This window comes from Xiphophorus maculatus, chromosome 18 (assembly GCF_002775205.1).
Source record: "Xiphophorus maculatus strain JP 163 A chromosome 18, X_maculatus-5.0-male, whole genome shotgun sequence".
In the NCBI taxonomy this organism is placed as follows: Eukaryota; Metazoa; Chordata; class Actinopteri; order Cyprinodontiformes; family Poeciliidae; genus Xiphophorus; species Xiphophorus maculatus.
In genome coordinates, this window is record NC_036460.1 from 15,658,167 (window position 1) to 15,679,663 (window position 21,497).

At 38.0% G+C, this 21,497-nt stretch overlaps 1 protein-coding gene across 2 annotated transcripts in view; it reads left to right on the top strand.

The window, feature by feature from the left end:
• The window catches only part of kcnab1 (potassium voltage-gated channel subfamily A member regulatory beta subunit 1), a 91,349-nt gene that overhangs the window by 14,781 nt on the left and 55,071 nt on the right, over positions 1-21,497 (top strand). The window contains exon 1 of one of the 2 annotated variants that reach the window (XM_005805926.2): positions 8,634-9,401. The exons of the other annotated variant lie outside the window; for it this stretch is intronic. Within the exon in view, the coding sequence (XP_005805983.1) occupies positions 9,193-9,401 (209 nt within the window). The 5' untranslated portion in view covers positions 8,634-9,192. Of the gene's footprint in view, positions 1-8,633; positions 9,402-21,497 lie in introns of those variants that run through there. 2 annotated transcript variants of the gene reach the window in all.

Below are 21,497 nucleotides of genomic sequence, written 5' to 3' on the forward strand. Positions count from 1 at the left end.
TTCCAGGAGAAGCTGCTTCCTGAGCATCACCTTCACACATTCTGGTTCCTCTCTGTAGGATTAGGCCCAACTTTGTATCTGAAATGCATTACCCCACGCCCTGAATTACATGTTTTAGTGGATACTAAATACTACATACAGGAAACACCCTGCAAGACCTGCTGTTTTTAAAGATCTGTGTCATTTTTTCCTGCTTGCAGCAACTCAGCCTTAGGAGTAGGTATTTTATTGCTGCAGGACAATGGGTGAAATACCCATTACCTGTCCATGGTTTTATTGTGGAGCCTCCAATTCTGTAATTTTAAAAATATACTGAGTATGTGATATTTGTTTTATAGCAACAGCAAAGCAAATGCAGTTTGTTTTGACAGTACCAAAAAAAAAAATCTAGTATTTTATTTGTCATCGTGTTTTCTTGGCAGCAGCGTTTACAGAGGTGATGCTGCCTCATGCCGTGTTCTGCACTGAGAACAAGGTCTGTCACAGGGTGCAAAATGACATGCTGTTTTTATGACTTTCTGGTTGGGTTTTGCTTCCCATTCTTGTATATTTTTTTCACTTTAATCTTTGGCTTGTTTCATGCCTGGAGAAGCTCCAGAACATTTAATGGCAACAGGACTTTGTACAATAAATGTGTGTTTGTGTGTGCATGGCCTTGTATCTGATAGATTTTTTCAACAAATACTATGTTGTAAGCCCTATAAGAAGAGGTGCTGTTTTTAGGTTATTGGTTAAGTTTAGGACTAAGGTGTGAATTGATTTTAGGCCAGGATTAGGAATGTACTGGCAATGGTTAGAATGAAATCAAAGATATAGTATGTGTGTGTATGTGTGTCAATGTTTATATCACTGTAATTTCTCAGATTTCAGTTTGAATTTAAGCCTTCTTTGCTGTTTTTCTTTGCTAAATTTTAATTTGATGTTTTTCGGTCAACTCTGAAATTTTTATAGTTGTAGCAAGTGGAGTAAAAAGTCAGGATATTTTTTAATTTATCCTGATATATTAATGTTCTCTATGTGGACAATTTATTTTTAAATTGCATCCACATACAGTATATGTATACCAATGCACCTGATCATTGGTCCATTGGTATACATACCATGGATGTATATCAGTGGACCAATGATCAACTGGGATCTTTTGTTAACTGGCCTGGCACATGAGTAAGTGTGACTTAGAACTCAAATATGAGACCTAACTATGTGTTAGGTCTCATATTTGTGGTAGCAATCCTATAAAGAACAAACTTTAAGAATACATTTGTAAAAATCCTCAAATAAAAGCCATTTCTGTCCAGTTATGACTATTTTTCCACATGGCTTTATATAGCAGATCAGATGGATTCTGCTCATTGTTAGTCTCTTGTTTTCATTCTATGTCTTCTCTTTGTTGATGCTTCCAAGTTTGTTTCTAGAGTTCTCAGGTTTTCCTTCAAAATGCTTTTGCTGTGAATTTAAGTCTGTGCTATTTTGAAGTTTCACCTACAGATCAGGAAACACCCCCAGGCAGAAATTCTGAATGGCAAACAGAAGCTAATTTGTTTCTGATTAATACATATGGATCTTCTTTTCAACTCGGGTATAAACATTTTAATGTTGCAAACCATTATTTCCAGTTCAGTATAGTTTATTTATTCTCCCCCATTGTTTTTCTATTGCTTGTTTTGTGTCCCTCTTCTTCTGATGCAGCAATAGTCTGAATATTGTTCCAAAGAAGAGTCAGCCTCTGCATTATCTTATTTTAAACTATGGCAAAGCGTTTCACTGTTGGGCTTTACAGTATATATAGTACATAGAGAAAAGAATGCTGTTACCTTGTATTTAAAGGGGGACTTTAGGACTTTCTTTCTTTGGTGAAAAAAGGTGTTGGTGTTTCTGAGACACTTGGAGAACCTTATGTTTTTAATAAAATCCTAAAAGTACTTCATTTAAAAAAATACTTTATTTGCATGCTGTTTAAGAACAACCTTTAGGAAGCAAACTAGTTTGATCCAATGTTAGCTGTGCCCAGCAGAAGCTCGGTGCTCCAGCTCATAATTTTGGGGACAACTCAAAATTGTGCGAGGAAAGACAACTCTGATGCTGTCCTTTTAACTTGCATCATTACACTCAGAGCACAACTGTAAACAAAGGCCAAATAAATACTTTGTGGTACATACTAGACAGCTCATGATGCCTCACATCCAGCTTTTCCCTCAGCAGCAACAACAGAGAGCTTAAAATTCTACTGTGAAGAAAAAGAATCACAAACAGGAATAAGAACTAACACCATAACACCGTAACAACCTTTGGAAAAAGGGCATTTTTTTTTCTTTTTGTAAACAAAAATGCTCCAGTTCACATATGAGCCATTGCTGATTCATGATTTGTTGAGGCTTTGTTAATGTACACAGTGCTGTGTCACATGAAAATGTTTCAGGCCATCAAATAAATACTAATACCACAGAAAGATAAACAGAGTAAATACAAAGTGCTGTTTTCAAATGATCATTTATTTAACTGATTGAAAAAGCTTTCAAACCAACATGGTTGTTAAACTAATCCAACCACTAACCTTTTTTTTTCTTTTACCCATTCAGTGAGGTACTTTCTGCAAAGTGCGCTTGAGCTCAAATCAGAAAGTCACGGCCAGATATTCTCCTGGCTCTCCTGTAATTCCATTTTTTTATGTATGGCAAGGTGTCATGGTCTGCTGTATGATGCTCCATTTCTGAAATGCTGCTAGTTTTACACCAGATGATCCTTTTCAAAAACTTTCACTTTTGCTTCGTCAGTCCACAAATTATTTTTAAAGTCTTGGGGAGCATTAAGATGCAAATGTAAAGGAGGTGTACAGCCTCTGAACGTGGAGCATGTGCACCACGTTCAGAGGTTGTAACCCTTGATGCAGTTGTCGATTCCCGTTTCTCTTCACCCTCCTTCCTATCAGGCTACTGTTCATTAAAGGTCAGTAATGCCAAAAACCATTCCATTTTGAATTGTGTCGTTTCAATCAACCTTTTATAATGCAATACATAAAAATATGTGTAAAAAATGGCTAGGAACAAAGTTATTGATGAACTCTGGGAGTAATTACCACTCCTAGGAAAGTTCTGCACTGTTCCATGGTCTTGCCATTCGTTGGTAATGGCTGTGTTTCTTTGAAATAGAACAATTGTAATTTTGTGTTTTTTCAGTTATGTTTATAAGATGGACATTTTAACATCTAGATATCATATTTGTTTGATGGTCAGAGATATTTTGATGTGACCAAAAATCCAAAACAGAGGAAATTTAGCAGATGCTCTTGTGCCTCTCTGTAAATGAGACGACTTTTCAGGCCTTGCACATCCTTGTAGATTTGTGACTGTTGTTTAAATCTGTTCTTTAGGCTGTAATTGATGATGTTCAAAGCTAGAACATATGAGAATGTTCTTTCTAGTTTCCCTCAGCGTCTCGACAAGCCATTAAAATAGCTAAATTGTGCCACCAAGATTCAGCTCTAGCAAAAGGCAACTCAATGGGAATTCACTGAGTTGTAAGTAGACTTTTGCTGACCAAGCGCAGCATGAACTCAACGTACACACGCAGCTGCTAAAGTAGGACACAGGCGGAGCTTTGCACTCAGAGTTATGAAAGTTATCACTTGCTGGATACAGGTCAGGTGCAGCTGCACAAAAACAAAACAGGGATGGAAATCAGGAGGAGGGAGATGAAGACCTGAGAACCAATCAAAGAGAAAAAGATTAATTTTACCCTCAAATGAGATGCTTTTCTGTAAGCAAACATGGTAAGCAAACTGGCTGTCTAAAAATATTTCGATACAAACCTACTGCATAAAAACTGAGATAGGACGCAGCTGCACAACTCTCCCAAGCTGACTGATGAATCAGGTTGAGTTTAGCTCAACTGGAAGAGCAGAGGCAAACATCACAGGCAATGAGTCAGTTTACTGCAGCACAGACATAGAGGATCCCACTGCGTTTTGTTATCATTACATCTGAAACACATTCATACAAACATACAAAGAGAGCCAAGGTAGAATAAGTTGGCATGTTAAGACAGTGTTACTAAAGCTTTCTGGGAGACATTTTCTAAATTGATTATTTTATGAGGTGAGAGCCACAGTGATGTGGAAAAACTCAAAATGTATCTAATACATGATGACTCATTTCCCCAAATTTTATATTTTCATGTTTCTCATTGTAAATGTTAACTCAACAAGTCTACGTTAATACTGCAAAAAGTGGATACTGGTCGTATTAGACATATATGTGCATTTCAGTCAGTATAATACCCCTGATACCAGAACCCCCATTTCTAATATATATTTTTTAATAGCTCTAAGTCATTATCACCAAAGTCAGCTGAAATATATGCATAAAGCCAATCAATTAGTGGGTGTAACATTTACAGAACAAAAGTTTTACTTCCTCAGTTAAATTACTGAAATAAATTTACTTTTGAAAAAGAGGCACATGTTTTACTATTTGTTTAAAAATCAATCCAGCTCATGAGATGATATGTGATATTTGCCAAAGTTTTATCAACATTTTTGGAGAAAACTACAAGTCTTTCATATTTGCTTTACTAACTAGAGTAAAAGTTTCACAAATCAGAATCTGTAGCCAGTATAGAATGTGTTGAGGCAGGTTGTCATCATACTGGTTTTATATTTGTCTACTTCCAAAGTTTTCATACCTGAAATTTGTGTAAATTTTATAAGGCTATTTTAATACCACACTATGAATTTCATCTGCAATTTAGGTTTGTTGTTTCAAACCTCTGCAGGCTACTCAAACTGCTAGAAGTCACTAAAACTGATTAAATGAAAATCTTACCATATTCACAAATAACCAACACCCAAGCCAATTCTGAAGATCTTACAGTCATCTGACCTCCGTGACTCCCTGGCTCAACATGATGTGATGGACATACGTATGTTTATAAAAGGAAGACAGTAAATTTCTTAACTTTAAGACTTAACACAGAGCATGTTTGGGTTTGCTACACAGATTGAGGCAGCGTGAGTTAACTTTAGCTGAACTACGTCCCTCAAACATAGGGGCTCTCAATTTAAGTCATTAAACACTGCAATAAATCAGTGTTCTGTTGATGTGATGGAGTTCACTTAAAGTAGTTTGGTGACTATTTTATAACAGGGTGCATTATTCACTTGGAAATACATAGAAAACGATTTATCGGTCCTTTAATCCTTTAGTCCTTTATTTACAGTCCGTTAATCCCTCTGCACATTTCACTCTTCATTAGAGAAAGAAGTTCACTTTGCTTTCTTGTCTGGATCTGTTTGGAAATCTGTGGATCCATTCTCCTCGGAGAGAACGGATATTGATTTTGAATGAGCCGCTTTTCCATTTAGTCTAAGACGGGTTCTCGAGCTGTAAGTAAGGTTCAGTGAGGTGAAGGATGCTGCAGATGCACAGACGGTATGAAATGTGCAGAATGTGAGAGTGCCTCTTCTTTGCGTTTCTCAGAGTCAAACCGCTTCTTCAATGCAGAAGCAATTTCATGAGAAATACCTCAGCAAAACAAATGTCCATGGAGTCTTAAAGGTGTTAAGTGAATGCACATTATCAGCTGCTCTGCCCCCAACATAAACCTACAAATGCTGAAACAATTACACAGATACTGACTTTGAGTGTGAGTGTTTAATCATACCACATAGTACATCAGAATTGGTGAACAGTAATGTCAAGAGGTGAAACTGATAGCAGGGGAAGCTTGTAGACTACAGTTGAGAAAAAGTTTAAACGCTTGACAGCAATAATCAAAGGACACAGAGAAGCAAAATGCTCCAGTTACCTCAGTTTGACATCCTTGTAGAATCAAAGGAAAGTGTGATTCACACCAAAGCATTTGTAAAATGCATAGCCATATGGACAAATGCACACTCTTCAGAGTGTAATCAGACACAGAGATGCAGAAACTTCTTTTCCTTTCAGCTCTGGATTGCCTCAGTCCAAATCTTTTAGTCTCTCTAGATTTACATCTTAGCACCTCCCTCGATCTCAACTATCATTTTTTCCTTCCATCTTTGATGCAATGCTGCCTTTAGGGGTTGTATGTGCAGCCTGTTGTGTGATTTTGGGAGAATAATTACTTTGTGTCAGCAAATATTTCCCTGACTAGTATATTATGAAACTTTTTAAGCATTTGCATGCATGTGAATGTGCAGGGAACATATTGGTTGTGGGGAAAGACACGTTCTAGTGTTGCAAAACTATGGGTGCACTGTTTAGAATTTTGCAGCCAATTTGTATTCCATGGATTTTGCCAAGATTAACCTGCTGCTGAAATAACATGCATGTGTCTATTGTGTGTTGAAATCAAATATTTACATATAAAATAACACAAAGGACACATAACCGTGCAGTTTTAGGTGGAACCCAGAACAACCAGAGGAAGTGGAGTGCTGATACTTTAATGATAAATCCATGTTGTGCCTGGTTGTAATGCTAAAGCAAGGCACAAATGGAGAACTCTCTCAAAACTGACATGACACAGAAAGGAATAGAGGAAGAATAAATGGAAATATCACAGATAATCACAGAGTGCAATAGAAGGAACCATTGGAGAACAGGGAGTTATTTATGCTGAGGATATAGTGAATAATGGCATGAGAACCAGAGGAGCTACTCACAGGTGAGTAGAGACAGCTGGGGAAGAGAGCTGGCAGAGGAAATTAGGAGATGTGCAACAGCTGCGCTGAGAGACAGGCAGAGGGTAGGAGAAAAATAGCCAGAGCAGGATGAAAACCAGCATCTCCAAATCTGAGAGCATGGTCTTGAGCCAGAAAAGGCTAGAATGTTTTCTCTGGGTTAGGGACGAGGCCCTGCCTTAAAGGGGGACGGGGTTATTATGTGAAATCAACTTTTTAAAGCTACATATCATGTAATAATATTTCTTCATGAGAGACTGTACATGAAGTGTTGCTTTGATTCTTTCATGCATGTTTGAGAAAGTTTTGAATTTCCCAAGGCAGCCATTCGGATGTGCCTAAGCACTTGCTCAGACTATTCAGATGCCTCTTTGGAGCTTCCCCCTCACAGAACATCCCTCCCCACTCCTCTTCCACTCAGCTCCTCCAGACTAGCAGTAACAGCAATCATCAAACACTGCACATCTACTGAGCTTATCACACAAACTACTTCTCAGCCCAACACTCCTAAACATGATTGTAAACAGCTTAAGCGGAGTGTCAGAAAGAGTAAGAGCTTCTTACAGAGACAAAGGCAAATTTCGTGGCGTGAAATTTCAAAGTCAGTTTGTCTTTAAGTTATGAAACATAGTTACTTAATTGTGCTGTAAAATGGCACTATGTGCCTCAGTAATACATAACATTGGAGACAGGTAGCTAGATTAGTTTTGCATCTGTGGTGATGCGTGCACTGTATGGATCCGTTATGGTAAAGAGAAAGCTGAGCCAAAAGACAAAACTCTCGATTTACCTGTTGATCTACGTTCCTACCCTCATTGGTCACGAGTTTAGGGTAGAAAAGAACAAGACTGTGTTTACAAGAGACTGAAAATAATTTTCTGTGCAGGTTACCTGGGTTCTCCCTTAGATATAGAGTGAGCAACTCTGTAATCTAAGAGGGACTCAGAGTAGAGCCACTTCTTCTTCACATCAAGAGGAGCCACTCAATGGATGCACCCTAACCTTTTGGGACCCAGTGGGACTGTTTCTCAACTGGCCTGGGAACATTTTGGGATTTCTCTGGAGGAGCTGGCCCAAGTGGTTGAGTCTTTGTCTCTCTGCTCAGGCTGCTCCCCCCACCATCCGACTCCAAGCTAAGTAGAAGATGATGGATGGGTGGATGGATGGACATGTCACCAAAAATAACAATCGTTATAATGATATTCTGGAACCAGCTGTAGTCAGTGACTTCCCAAAGCCTTTTGCTTTTGTTATGGGATTGATTCACACAACTTTTTGTCTCTGGGAAACATAATCTCCTTCCTGAACCAGATGATGGCAGGACATCTCCATACAACCTGTGCATAATTGTTTGAACAAAAAGAGCATGGCCTAGATAAAAGAACAAGTAAAACATTCTGTGCCGTGTTCAAACCGAATAAATGGTTTGATGTGTGGGAAAAAAAGGAGAAAATAGGAGGGAGGCCGTCAAACACTGTAACAATGAGAGGAGGAAGAAGACAGGTGGAGTGGCAGCTAAACACACAGGGAGAAGAAGTAGGAGGGAGTAATGGAGAGAAACAGTGTGAAGCACTACATTGCTCTCTCCTCGCTGCCTGTGATGGAGGAGCTGCCCTGCTCACAGAATTGACAACAGAAAGGAGATGTCAAAAGGAGCTGAGCACCCAAACAATGAGTGCAGATCAAACAGAGTCTGAGGAGAGAAACGTGGGGAAACTGGGGCACACGCACATTAGTGAAACTCAGTGAAATTTAGGAAGCATGTGAGAGCTAAGACGGAAAAAGTGCTGATGGCAGAAGTGTGTACCCTCCCAGGTCCTGAGCGTGACCCCCCACCCATCCCTCCACCTCGTTCATGCTTCATCTGTACCCTGCCTCCTTCTCCATGCTCTGACCCTGTCCCCTCCTCCTTCACCCTCCTCTCCTTTTTCTCTCACATGCCATCCCTCGCGCACTGTTTCCCACAGTCAGACCAGGGAGAGCGCAGCGCCTGGATCGCGTCTCTGCTTCTCTCTGCTTCCCTTTTCCTTCCTCTGCCAACCCTCTGCAAGCGCGCTCTCTCTCTCTGGTTTCCTCTCTGCAGCTAAAATCCCTCAGCTCGACATCAGAGGCAAGCCGCAAGAGAAGAGAGAACCAATGAGGGACTAAATTGAGGATCCAAAGAAGAACTGAGGAATCCTTCCTCTTGTCAGGGTTTTGGCTGCTCTGCAGTCAGTCTTCTGAGAGGAAAGACTGAAGATGGGAAGCTCAATCTGAACACAGAAAGAAGGAGAAAAGGACTGTTTTGCCTTAAAGAACAAAGTGATGAAGACAGAGCTTCTGCAAGTGAACAAATAAGGACTTAATCCATACACAGGAAAACTGCAAAGAACTCCAAAAGTAACGGGACTAGAAGAAAAGGGGGGAAAAAGAGGAAAGCGACTCCAACAAATCAACATATTTTAGAAGATCTGACTGAGAGAATTAAGGTTCTCCTATCAGTTTTCCTTTTTTCTCCTCACCTGTTTTTGTACGAGTTTGCCTGAAGCTCAGCCATGCAGGTGTCCATCGCCTGTACAGACCACAACCTGAAGAGGGGCAATGGGGACCACAGCAAGCAGAGCGCCACCAGCCCCAACGTGGTGAACCAGGCCAGGGCCAAGTTCCGCACTGTGGCCATCATCGCCCGCAGCTTCGGCTCCTTCACTCCCCGACACATCTCCCTGAAGGAGTCGACCGGCAAACACACGGGCATGAAGTACAGGTGTGTGTGTGTGTGTGTGTGTGTGTGTGTGTGTGTGTGTGAGTCAGAGATGTGTGTGTGCTGGATTCAGTGGCTTGGAAAACATTTTCACCAGTCCACATTTTTTTGTTTTCATCTTTATACTCAAGTCTTTTAAATCATAACTGTCGGTCTTTATCTCAAAAATGATTTTTGATCTTACTGCTTGTATGTACTTTAATACTCGACACGAAAGCTTTAAGAAAGCTTTAATGAGCTAAAAAGAACTTCTAGCGAAGTATTTTTTATTTTATTTCATAAATAAGCTCTCAGATGAATTCTAAAAGAAGGCAACATAACAAATAGAGATCCATTTGTGGTTTACATGTGCCATGCGTAAAGCCAGTTAATGAAGATTATGAACATTATGTTTCTGGGGATTAAGCACTCACGCGTAAATATCAATAACTAAATGATAACTTTGTCAAGATCCCATATAATTTAGCCTTCCTTAATAATCAGTTTCCAAAATGTTTGATTGTTCTATCTTAAGACAAAAATGTATTCATCTTGGATGAAATCACCTTGTGCCATTTTTTAAAACTTCTTCCAGCACTTTCTTCTGCTACACATTTTAAACTTCATCCTTAGTCTTTATGCTCACATTTGCAATGAATCGGGAGGTTTCAGATGTTTCCTACAAACCTCGTTTGTGTTCATTGTTTTTGTTCCTTACTTTGGCTCGTATCTTCTCCTTTGCTTGTTGTCCCGTACAAACTTTCCCTTCCTGCCCTTAGATGCACTAAGATGCACTATATTTTCAGAATGGAAGAGCACTCTTTCTCCTCTGCCTCTCTCCCACACACCTAAACACTTCTCCACCTGTATGGCACGGAGAGACAGCTCTGCAGTGTGGGCAGAGCGTCTGAGTTGGATTTGACCTCCATGGTGCTGCGGCTCAACTGAGTTCTGCTTTCCTATCTCTTGGGCCTCAAGACTTAAAATCTTGTTGTGTTATAAACTTTTTTTACAAGCTCCAAACAGAGCTATCAAATCCGACTTGGGAGGGAAAGGAGTTGGTGTGCTTTGATGTTAATCAGAAATATAGAAATGATCAAATGTGGGCATTATAAATTAGTGGGTCAATTTATTTTCCTCATAATTCAACATCAAATGAATATATCTTAATACCCATCATGTTCATTACTATTATTGTCTAGCAGGCACCTGCTATTTAAGACTTCTTAGAATGAGTTATTCTAAACATCAAATCACTATACTGTTCATTTTCACTTCCCCTTGGCAACAGGACAAAATAAAGACAAATGTGTATAATTTTATAGCCTTTTTCTAAGAATGCTATGATGAACTGTATCTTGGCTGGACCTGGTTATGAACTGGACTTGTATTACACATTGTCTGGACTCTGAGGCAGTCCAGACAGTGTGTAATGCGAGTGAGCTGTGATACTGCCTGAGGTGTAATGAGAGCAGGCAGGCGACTGAGCATCGACCCGGCTGTAGCTCGGTGCTTGTCACTTTATATTGGTAATAATATATCAATATCCTAAGAACAGCGTAAAGGCATGATGGGTCCAGCTTCACCTTTTTTTTTTTTTTGGTTACCCCTCCAGGGGGTCTTTTGTGGGCTCTAGTGTCCCTTATATGACAGTAGACTGACAGGAAACGGGGAAGGAGAGGGGGGTAGACATGCGGCAAATGTCGTCGGGTCCGGGATTCGAACCCGCGACGGCCGCATCGAGGACTGAAGGCCTCCAAATACGGGTCGCGCTAACCACTATGCCACCACGGCACGCCCCAGCTTCACCTTTTTATTATAAGCAAACAAGCAGTAACAAATGTATCAAAATGTGTTACTGCACCAAATGTGGGGTGCAGCATGCCCTTGATTCAATTGACAATATATTTACTGTGCAAATTTATTTGAAATAAAACAATTTTCTCATCCGTTTTATCTCATCTAATCTCATAATTTGTTTTAACATTTTAATAACCAATCAGTTATAATCTATTAAAATTTGAAAGAATTAGATACATTTCTATCACTCTTTAAATCAGGAGATCTTTGTTTATTTCTCAGCTTTTGAATTTAATTTGAAACTAAAGATTGAAGGATTAAATCAAGAATATCTCTTACATGATGATTAACCAACCAAAGTCAGAAACTGTCAAACATAAGGACAAAGGTGAAAAATGCTAACTAATATTTAAACTGCAAACAGCTTCAGAACCAGAAACAAAAGTTTTGAAATACTAACAACTACACTGATAAACATAGAATATTCATCAAGATTTCATCAGCTTCCCCCAAAGCTCGCTGGAAAGGTTTTATGGCTTTGCTCATAATAGGCACTGTAAATTAATTTCAGGATTGATCTTTGTGTAAAAACCTGTTAAAACATTTCTACTGAAAAATGCAACACTTGGACAAAGTTCCTTTGCAAAACTTTTAGAGAACAGGGAGCTTTAAATTGGAGTCAGACATTTTTATTGCGCAATAAAATGTAAAAGTAAAAAGCACAATAAAAGCTTTGTGTCAGCGGTTTAATGAGCAAAAGTATAGCAAATCTACTCTATACTGACTTAATGGTAATAAGAGAGTTATAAGTAACTGCAGTTACACACATAAGAGGAGTACTAATACTTCAGAGTTGTTTTGTTTTCTGACAGTAAAACTCTAGAAATATGTAAATAAGAGTGGCTGTTTTGGAAAGTCAGCCATTATAAATTACGGTTAGTGAGCAAACACAATAGAGAAAAACAAATGCCACAAAACAAGATTACCCGATGGCAAATAGACATTTAAAGTTGATCTCAGACAAATATGAATAATAATGTGAACAACTTAATGTTGGAGCTGGGAACTTTGTACTGATTGCTTAGGGATTGATCTGTGAGCATGAATTAATTAATTTCAACCTGGCTGAACTGACTTTAGAACCAGTACTTGTTAAGGATGAACTGGAACTCCACTATCAGATTCTGTAGCCAGCTTAATATGCAAGCTCAGTTGTCCTCTCAAACTCTCATTAAAAGTTTAGTAGGCAGATGATGCTGAAAACTGCTGGTGATGATGGATGATGATAGGCCAGAGGCTCTGCTCTGTGTTGCGTGTGTAACTAAACATGAGAAAAAACAGACAGAAAAGAGAGAGAGAGGCGATACCACAGAGTGCCCTAATCTTTGTCTGCTGCGTTCTTCTCTGCTGACAGTAATGCTCTGAGAAAATCTCTTTGCGACGAGTCTCTGCTTTCCTGTCCTCTACCACTCTCTTTTCACTTGTCAGTTTTTCTTTTGGTTTCTGGAAGTTAACAGGTTTACGTTGCATCTGCCTGCCATGAAAACAGAGGCATTGTACAGTGGAGAGGTCAGCAGAGGTTAAACATTAGAGGATCTGAAATATGTCGGGATGGCAGAAAGCACCTGCACTCTGTTTATCACTTTAAACAGCTGCTAACCTCTGGCCAGTGAATGCTGCCAGACATATGTGATGATAACGTGCTGACATGGCAGAATCTGTAGTCCTGTATGAAAACAGGACATCAAAATATTTTCATTTTCCATAACTTCTTATCTTCATCCGTTGACTAATGTGATATTTACTATTAGAATCAGCTAGATTTTCATATTAGTAGGTTCAGTTTGTTTCTGTGTGATTGTTCTGAGTGATTTACTGTGTATTCTAGATATTTTTTTAATTTTGTTTAAGTTATTATTACCATTTATTTTTATTTTGAAAATGTCAATTTAATATGTTATGGTGTTAGTCATTTCTTCATTTCACTATTATTTGTGACTCAACAACTTTTGGTGTTTTATGTTTTGAATTGGCAATGCTTCACAGATTCCTTTTCTACAAAAAGTTGAAATTAAAATCTTGCAAGTTCCCTTTTCGTTTACTTATTTTGTGTGTTTTTTAACTAGACAATTTTGGCAATCCGCAAAACGTTTAGACGCCACTGTTAAAAACTATTACACATGGATGTCACAAAAACATTGCAGCGCACACTCTGCAACATTGCATGTTTCTGAAATTCAGTCCAAAATTCAGTGTTTGAAAAAAATGTGTGTGTATGTTCTAAGGGAGCCTTGCAAAAGCATGAACACCTTTTGAAGTTGTCTACCTAGTTCTTACATTTCAACCTCAGGCTTGTATACTTTTTTCAGACATGAAAGTGAATAATTCTAATTTCCAGTTTAATATGTTATATCTAAACTGGAAACCTATTAAATCACGACAGTTCACTTAATATGTGTCAGGGCTGGCATGAAGAGCAATAATTAGAGAATACCAAAATGTTTTCCATAGGGACATGGCAAACAAGATAAGAAAAAGCTTCTGATTTTCAAAATCAGCCTCTGATCTAAAACTGTAAATTAAATAGTTTAAAGCAAACCAGGTTCATTAGTTAGTTGAATGAACCTCTGGAAAGCCTAGACCTAAACTAAACTTAGAATCTATGTTGATGTTGAGTTGTTTTGCAAATAAAAATGGGTGAAATTTCAAGCTTTTTGATTTTTAAAGCTGGTAAAGTCTCTATAGACCTGCAGGTTTAATTCCAGAGAATGGTTTTATTCCAAACCTAAAATATTGACTCAGTGGGGCTGGACATAAATGTATGACAAAATGTTCTGTTTTTTATTTGTAGAAGATTTGAAAATCCTGGATGTTTTCTTTTATGCATCCATGATTTCCTAATTATGTATATTTTATATTGGTTTGTTGGATAATATTCTAAATACACTAGTATTCTAGTCTCTAAATACATTATTAATGTAACTAAGTTTGCAATATAGTTGCTTAAAAGTTGTAGAAATCCCTCCAGAAATCCATTTGTCCTCATTTTCAACCTTAGTTCTGCAGTTTGCTGACTAACACCTTTGCTCAGCTTGTTACAGTCTGACAGAATCTACTTATAGCAGCGACTCACTGTTGTGTTAAATTGAATTTGAATGTGGAACAGATTTTAAATTTGTTGTATAGAAGGCATATTATGCTGTGGGAATAGAAAAGCATTGGCTTTTGTTTAATGACAACTCTCAATCGAATGTGAAAGTCAACATTTTTAACTTTTACTCAGAATCTCTAAAGGCTTTTGACCTAACTTTGTTCTTTAGATACTTGTATTTTTTTAGATCCTAATGTTCAAACTCATAAGCAGATGCTGTGTGTAGATGCTGTGTGTTGTTTTTTTTTTTTTTTGCAGTAGCAAGCTTTTTAATGCAGTTCACCGTGTGCAGACACTCGAGGTGCATGTGGCCCATTCACAGCAGCTGTCAGTGTTTTCTAAGGTCATTGCACACACTGGGAACACAATAACTCTCTATGTAAAAAGGTAGATTGCTACCTACCTGAATGGTAAATGCACTATAGTGTAGTATGCTTATAGATGCAAAATATATAAAGCACACAAGCATAAATTAATTAAAGTGTTTCTCACTTTAGCCTTTTCACACTCTAAACTTTTTTAGATATCATGGACAGTTGCCGAGGGCGGAGTTGGGGCACACAAGCACCAGATTGTTAGTGGTGCCTTAAAGCTTTCTATTATATTTTTGCATGTGCAGTTAGTGAAAAGTTGGCACCCCCTACGTTGAGAATGTATTTCTGTTAATACTTTTTAATTGGTTGGTGGTGGAAGAAGGAGGGCTTGCCCAGGGCACCATTCATGGAAGAACTGCCACTGTTTTCAGATTTGGAAGACAGGAAAGGCCATGCCGTATTGCTTTAATTTTCTGTGTAAGGTGTGCAAAGCTTTGTATACTGTTTCATTATTTATCGTTTACATTTATTATGTATTATATTATTATTATCTGCTATTGTTTTATAGCCTTACTTGGCTTTAAACTTCTCCACAACTGTATCTCTGACAAGAGTGTTTTCGACTCAAATTGGGTGATTTCTACAGAATTTTATTCATGTGTATTGGAGAAACAAGGGTTAAATGCAAAGCCTAAACTTCAGAGATTTCTCTTTGGGTTTGCTGGCATTAGGGCATTTTGGTGCTGCTGGTGCTGCTGGTTGGGGGCATATGAGGTCGCTGACATTTTGGTTGGTTGGTGACGATGGATCTGGACTTGGTGGTGGTTCTCCCTGTGTTGACGTTGCAGTGGCAGTGATGTGTGTTTGTTCCTACGGTCCAGACCACTTGCTGTCTTGGTGTTGGGTCAGGGGTTATCACAAGGAACTGGTCAACTAATCAAAATCTGTCTTGCAAATACATGAGCTTATCTGCGAACACCCTCCTTAGGTGTCTGAGAGACTCCTCTGTGATTCAAAAATGTCAGCAATCTATCTATTTCTTGACGAAGCAGTTGCACACGTTAGTGATCAGTATATACATTTTGCACAAGGTCAGTATTTGTTTGTTCAGAACAAAAAAGCAAACAAAGAATAAGGGAGGGAATAAAAGTTTGTTTTGACAGAATCTAAAACCTAGCAAAGTCATTTAAGGTGAAGAAGATATCTCTTTTCAAACCTCCTTCTTATAGCCAAAGTTGAAAGGCCACATCACACACTCTGCAGTTGTGATTAAATAAGAAAAAAGGTCAAGGGCTCTCATTACCTTTGCAAGGCACTGTATTTCAGTTGAAAAGTGAAACACAGGAGAGGCAAGAAAAAAAACAAACTCCATAGACGGACTGATGTAAAAACAGCCAAACGTTTCTCTGCTGGAGCCACAGCATGTGCTGTGATCTAAGACCCTGATTGCTCTGTGAAAACTGGGCAAGCTTTTGGATGAACCAATTCACACGTAGCTCTTTTGGCAGATGATGGTGTCCTCTCCGTACGTTGCCTGGCGAGAGCTTTCGCAGCACAGTGGTGTGAAATGGCCAGATTAGCAACTGTTGCCACTGTTTCTATAAAATGTGCCACACAGTGGAGGAGCTGTGAAATGAGAGGGATGATAATGAATAAAAGAGGAAATCTTTGCTGTTGGTTGGGCTCCAAACCACTAAACAACAAACGCACCATAATGGCCCAAACTGACACATTAAAATATGCTTGTTGCCATGGTAATCATGTGCTTGGCTTTGGAACCTTTTTTACAGCGGCCTACGCAGAAACTTGCTTCACTATCTTTATGGGGACTTTTGAGAGAGTCCCTTATTCTAAACTAAAGCAAACGATTTAAAAGCCTCACCCAAAATATTCCCATTCCTTGAGTCCTAATTTAAAAAGCACCTTTTATCTTAATAGAATCTTTTGCCAGCACACACATATTAAGAAACTGGAAGATTAGACAAATTGAGTGTGCGCTTTCTTGATGTGATGAAAGCAGGATGAAAAGTGAGATGTTCAAGAGAGGCTTTCAAACAGATTCATTGTAAATTAACTTGTCAGCACTCTTAATTTAATCTGTTAATGGGTCGGGGTGGGTGGGTGAGGGTTATACCTAAATTTATTTAAAAAGTGAAGAAAACTAGTAAACGGTCAGCTTTTCAGATAAGTGATTAAACAACACAGAATTTTGAGATTAAAATAATGCAGAATAACTATTTGCCATTAAATTAGAGGTACAGAAATAGCTGTGTTGCACTAGAGAAGCTCACTGAGACCCAAAGAGGCACAATAATCAATCCTATCAGCTGACTGTAGTTAGACTTGACAGATGTCCACCAGGATTTTAAGGAACTTTAATTACATTCTGCTGCAAGAGGTTTAACCATTTCTGTTTGAGGCAACGTTTGACTTTGATAACTCCTCCGTAAAGATGGATGCTGCTGTGGATGATGAACCTGGAGCAAATGGTGGTGATAGCAATGATCATCCTCTGAACTGGTATGCACGAGTTTCCATTACAGATAGAATTTGTAAGACCTAATTCATTCCTCCATGTCTGTTGTCTTCACCAGCAAAGCCTGCAAATTTCCACATTTGTTCTAGGATCCACAAGGACTCTGCAGTGTGCAGTCCAGGCTTTTGTGATCATGCTGGCTGTGCATGTCGACAGAGTCCATAACAGTCCCTTTTAAAGGGTGTTGCCAAAAACAGTTAATAAATAAATCAGCAACCACAAGCAGAAGAGGAAAAGAACAATGCTTTTTTTAAGAAACACAGTGAGGAGAGATTTGTCGTTTTTTTCCTCGTTTGGACAATTCATGTCTTAGGAACATGAAATGCACAAAACATTGCTTTTCTGTTGAAAAAGAACAAAAAAATCCTTCATTTTAGTTGAAGTCCTCTTTACCTCTTAGTAGCAAGAGCTTAAACTGCTGCATTATTGCCCCCCTATAGTGCCATAGTTTAGCGCTGTGTATCTCTGAGAAAACCAACTAAGATAAAAACTATATGAGGTCATAATGCCGTGGTTTAAACAGCACAGAGAGAGGAGGAGCTATGCTCACTTCTTTATTATTAAATTCTATATTACACATCTTTAAAAGCAAACTGATTTTCTAGAACAGTGGCACTGCATGCAGCACCACACTAATGCTCTAACGTACTCGCAGAAATCTTTCTGACATCAAGCATTGATGGTTTTTCTCACTTCTTTCCTCTGTTGTGAACAACGATAATTGCAGTGGTGTAGGATCTACTGCATGTGCATTCACAGAAGGGCTCACTATGGGAGTAGTTCTTGGCAGAAGTAGTGTGTGACGCAGTGGTTTTTGAATGAAACATTGTTGGACTGTTTGGATTTTATACCACCTCAGCTCAAAATGATAACTTAAGATCTTTGATTGTAATATCTGGCCCTTCTGGTCTGCCTTACTCTTCCTCTCACATCGCTCACATGAGCTTTAAAGTTGTCAAACTTTCCTGAAATAAAATGTGCTCTCACATACAGCTGAGACAATTTGATACATGGAAACATCTTTGAAAGAGAAATTTAATTAAAGACTTTAACTTCCTTTATGCATTATGTAATGTCATCAAAGGCATGTGTGTGTGAAACTTTTTTTTTAGAGTAGAATTTATCTTGATTTAATAATTAACAGTGAAACAGCAGGACAAATTGAAAAATTTACTATAATTCATATACAAACTGTATCTCAAGGGACTGATATTTTTCTGAATTTTACAGTTAGAATCTTTAAAATTGATTTATTAAAGGGATGCGGGGACCTGTAATTGCCGCCAATGATTGCTTTTGTTATTACAGTAGTTGGCTAGCAGCTAAAACTTGAACAAAGATAAAACATTTTGTCTTATGAAACATCTCTTCACTTCATGAGAACAAAGAGAAGACATCTGACTCAGCTGAAGTTGACTTTCCTTTTGATTCTTGTTCTAATTTTTTTTTTTTGTAACAGCGCACTAGACACCTCTAATTTTAGTAATCCCATTCACTGAACTCACTTTTGCTCTCAAGCTCAAGGAAGTGCCAGAATGGTTTGTCAGACTGTTTTTAGGTGTAGAAGAGCAATGAGAGTGAAGACTGATATTACTGATGAAGATGTTAATGAGGAGCAAAGAGAATGAGTGTGAAGGGAGATGTAGTGATGTGAAAGAAAGGTCATTGTAACCATGTTATTACTAATGATGGGTATTAAGGGGCTGAACCTTTTAAACAGTAGTCCTTTGATTCAAAGACAAAAATCCTGTCCTCCCAGGAAACATTAGAAACTCCCCAAAGCTTTCTACAGTCAGTAATTAGTCCTTCATTACTGGGTTCTCAGTTATTAGCACAAACAAGTGCATCTCTAATGAGTCTTTAGAAGAATCTGTTTTTGATTTGCAACTTTAAGCTCGCTGGTTTGATTGATTCTAGCCAAATAAGATGAACTAACCAGAAAAAATACTGTTTCTTACAAGAAAATTAAGATTCACTTGGAGTCAGATGCAGAATCTGCATTTTGATTTCAGCTAAATATTACAAGAGTAAAGTGATGTAAGCGTTCCAATTTATGTAGTGTTCTTACAAGAATGTCAGTTTAGAAAAACTGAACCATCTGAAGTCTGTTTCTGCATGATCACATCTCTGAAGACTTTCCCTGGACTAACCAGAATCAGCTGTTGCTTATCCCCATTGTTCGAGAAGCTGCAGGTTTTATATTAGAACCAGATACTTTGAAATCTTAGCCGCCTATTTGTGTTAAATCTCTGCTTTGTGCAGCAATAAATCAAACAGTGAAAACTTGCCTCCCGTATTAATCAAACTCAATGCACAAAAACGACTGCTGACATTTCAGCAAGCACTTTAAAATTTACAAAGGCCCCACTGAAAATAGGTGCATTATGAGTCACTTGGAGCCACCCAGCAGTCCTCCTTGTCCGCAAAGACATTTATTTAGGTTACTTTCACATCATGAAAATGTGAATTTTAATGCACCTAATGTTCTTTTTTAATTAAAATAAAGGTCCCGGGGTTCCTTTTAGACCCACACAGAGAAATGCATGTTTTTAAAACATGTCTCCGCACTTCAATTTCTCACAATTATTATAGCAGCAAACTTTACTCATTGCAGAAAAAAATATTACTACCTAAAAGAGTGGCATCCTTTTGGCATCACTTGTTTGCAGCAATTTGTTTCTCCTTGAAACTTTTAAACTTTGCATACTTAGTACATTAAAGAGATGGCATAGAGTTTGTTCAAGTGGGGTCTTATAAAGTAGTTTTTAGTATTTTGTAAAAGAAAAAAAAGCACTAAAAAATCTGCTAATGTACAAATCCATATGCTCTGATTGGTGACTGCTTGGACATTTTAAAATGTTATCTATCTTTGTTATATAACAATCCTTAGTGTGTATTTTGTTATTGACGGAAGTAGACAGAAGTCAGAAGTAGTACAGAGATGCAAGATAAAACTATATTTTCTGCAACATGTTTATTTGGGCCTCAATATTGAAGCACAACTTCAGCAAAGTTGTTCTGTTTGATCCTTCTTAGCTATAAACCTCGGTCTGTCATGAAATTATGCTGGATTGGAAAATGTCAAAAGCTCATGGAAATCTCAGAGTTCAGATTGAAATTTGCATTCTTTAAGAAACACTCATTGAGTGGCGATTTAGTAATGTTAACCATAATAAGTGTTCACATGGTGGTTTTAAAAATGAGCTCCATATTCATTTGAGTGAGTCGTCATCTTTGCTCAGAAAATGTAAAGAGCATACAAGGAGGGGAGAACAAATATTTTAGTGCAGTCAAGAGACGAGAACCAGCTCAAGATCTAAAACTCAAAATAATAAGTTGGTCACATTTGAACTTTATTCAAGTCACATAAACTTATTTAAATCCACACATTTTATACCAGTCCAGTCAATTACATTATTAATTGATTTCAGAGGACTACACCAGGTCAAACCTGATATGCAAACTTATGTGTACTGAGGTTGCTGGTTATATTAGCCTCTTTGATCAGCTTAGACTCTAACCTTTTGGTATAATTTTAAGTCAACAATAAAACAAACAAAAAATGAACGGATTGGCTTTTTCTGGGGAGATAACACAAGAACCATTCAGACAGAGTAAAATCTGGGACAATTTTCACATGGAAACTGCAGAGAGTACATAATGTATCTGCTGCTGCTGAGGCAATAATTGTGTGCCTCTTCAGCTTCCTCTCAGGTTAATCTTGAAAGAACACTACCTCACAGTATATTCAGTGGAGAGGTCAGCAATTTGATGTCAGACATGCGACATCCAGAGTTCTCAGCATTTCTAACTTCTGGAGTTTAAAGCCGCAGTATGAAACTTTTATTTTAAATAAAGTTATTTTTGTATATTTGTTGAAGCTGTTTGATTATCTTTGATAAATGCTTCAAGTATTAAATTTTAACTTTAAAAATAAATTTGCAAGAGGTATGAATAATATTGGACTTGGTCGTATTTCTTTTATTACTTGGGCAAAGTCAAGGAAGCTTCTACCCGTCTTTCATTCAAAGTTAAGAAGCTGACATGGCATAAATTTCCTACTGCTGTTTGAACAGTTGTCTTCTCTCAGGTGCATTGCAGTCTATGAAATGTGCATTTATGAAAGTACTTAAAACACGTTTTGAAGGACAAGGTTATGAGTATGTCTTTATGATTTCACACAGGTTTCTTTCTGCAGTGTTGTGGAAAAGTTAATAATGAGAAGCATAATGTTAATGTTCAAAGATCTTTACTATGGAATTTAAATCAGTGTGAGTTGCTTCACTCTCTGAAACAATTAAAAGTTTGTTGATTAAAGT